Below are 1,460 nucleotides of genomic sequence, written 5' to 3' on the forward strand. Positions count from 1 at the left end.
GTTATTGTTAGTTAAATGCATGTACAATGTTGACTCTCTGGCATAATGAACATTGAAAATCTTTCAAGTATATACATTTCTCTAACAATAACCATACTTAAAATATCTGTGGAGTCGCAACCTCCAGCGTTGCTTAATTTGCTTTCATTTGCATTGTTGCATTTCAGAGACAATTATACTAATTTTACCTCTTAATGAACAGTTACGGAATATGTTGCTTAGTAATTTACTTTGAAGGAAATTTTTACGGTATTTAAATGGCTTATTTTTTGTTCAACAATTGCAAAAAATTGGCCTTCGAGTGCACTTGGGTATTTTGTGTCCAGTATGACAAAGTTAAATAGATCGGATAAGAATATTACAAATAACAACACTAAAGATAGATAACTTGTTACAAAAATAATTTTTTTCACATTATTGCCCGCGGGGTTATAAATCTTCAATAAAATTTGAAATGATCCGGTGCAGTAATGATAACATATATAAGAAATTTCCCTCATACTAGAAAAAATACTATTCATTATCAAATAAAAAATGGTATTTTTTTACCAAAATATATCGGAACATATCCAACGCAATCGCAAATCAGTTTTAAGTTATGTATAAGTTTACCCCAGTCATAGTTACGCGCGGGGCCCCTGAACGAGCGTAACGCCACTTCAGAGTGAATGGACGAGCGACAATGAAGCGGTAGTTCGGTCTTAACTGCAGTGAGGAGAGGTCCTTCGCGTGGAGTTTTCGTGCTAACATTACCACTATGTCGTCGTGAATTCGTGATATCCGTGTCATAAATTGTATGCGAATTAAATTGGATTTAACGTTGACCAAAACGAGAGAACCGGGACTGGAATAAAATTGTTCTCTTTGCCCGGGAGATAAAGTTTCCAGGATGACACGAGGTAAGTACCCGATTTTAGTTAATTTTTTTTTTTTTACACGAATTTTAACTCTTTGAGATAAAGATGGAATTAATTAGCTTTAATTCGCGAATACGCCGTTTTCCTTGTGCATTTAAGAGTGTGCAATGAAGAGACAGCATCATAATCGACTTAAGATAAAGATTTAATTTCTCATATTTTTCTCTTCGTCTCAAACTAGTTAGTACCCAAGTTAGTACCCAAGTTAGTACCCAAGTTCTGTTGTTAGTCAAACTTATTTGAGTGAGTTCTTAGGACAGGACGCTTGAAACACATCATTAACGACCTGAAATACAGAAATAAATTAAGATGTACCAGCCTCTTGGAATTCCACATCACACACACAAAAAAAAAAAAAATCTCGAAATTTGATACATACATAGAGCCGTGTATGTATCCGCGTATACATGAACTTGCCTGAACATACGTCGAACACCCGACTCGCCTGTGACCTTCGCCCGAGTCGTCGGGTGTCGGGCTGGTCGGGAGTGAAGGTGCGGGTCGGTCGGGAGCGGTCGGGGAGGGGCGGGTCGGTTGCGTCAG

At 37.5% G+C, this 1,460-nt stretch overlaps 1 protein-coding gene across 1 annotated transcript in view; it reads left to right on the plus strand.

The window, feature by feature from the left end:
* Window positions 1-679: 679 nt before the first annotated feature.
* LOC119589488 (putative ferric-chelate reductase 1 homolog) overlaps window positions 680-1,460 on the plus strand; it is a gene marked incomplete at its 3' end in the record, with an annotated part of 79,837 nt that continues 79,056 nt past the window's right edge. The window contains 1 exon segment of the mRNA XM_037938088.1: window positions 680-899. Coding sequence (XP_037794016.1) covers window positions 890-899 — 10 coding nt within the window.

The sequence above is a fragment of the Penaeus monodon genome, chromosome 25 (assembly GCF_015228065.2).
Source record: "Penaeus monodon isolate SGIC_2016 chromosome 25, NSTDA_Pmon_1, whole genome shotgun sequence".
NCBI classification, from domain to species: Eukaryota; Metazoa; Arthropoda; class Malacostraca; order Decapoda; family Penaeidae; genus Penaeus; species Penaeus monodon.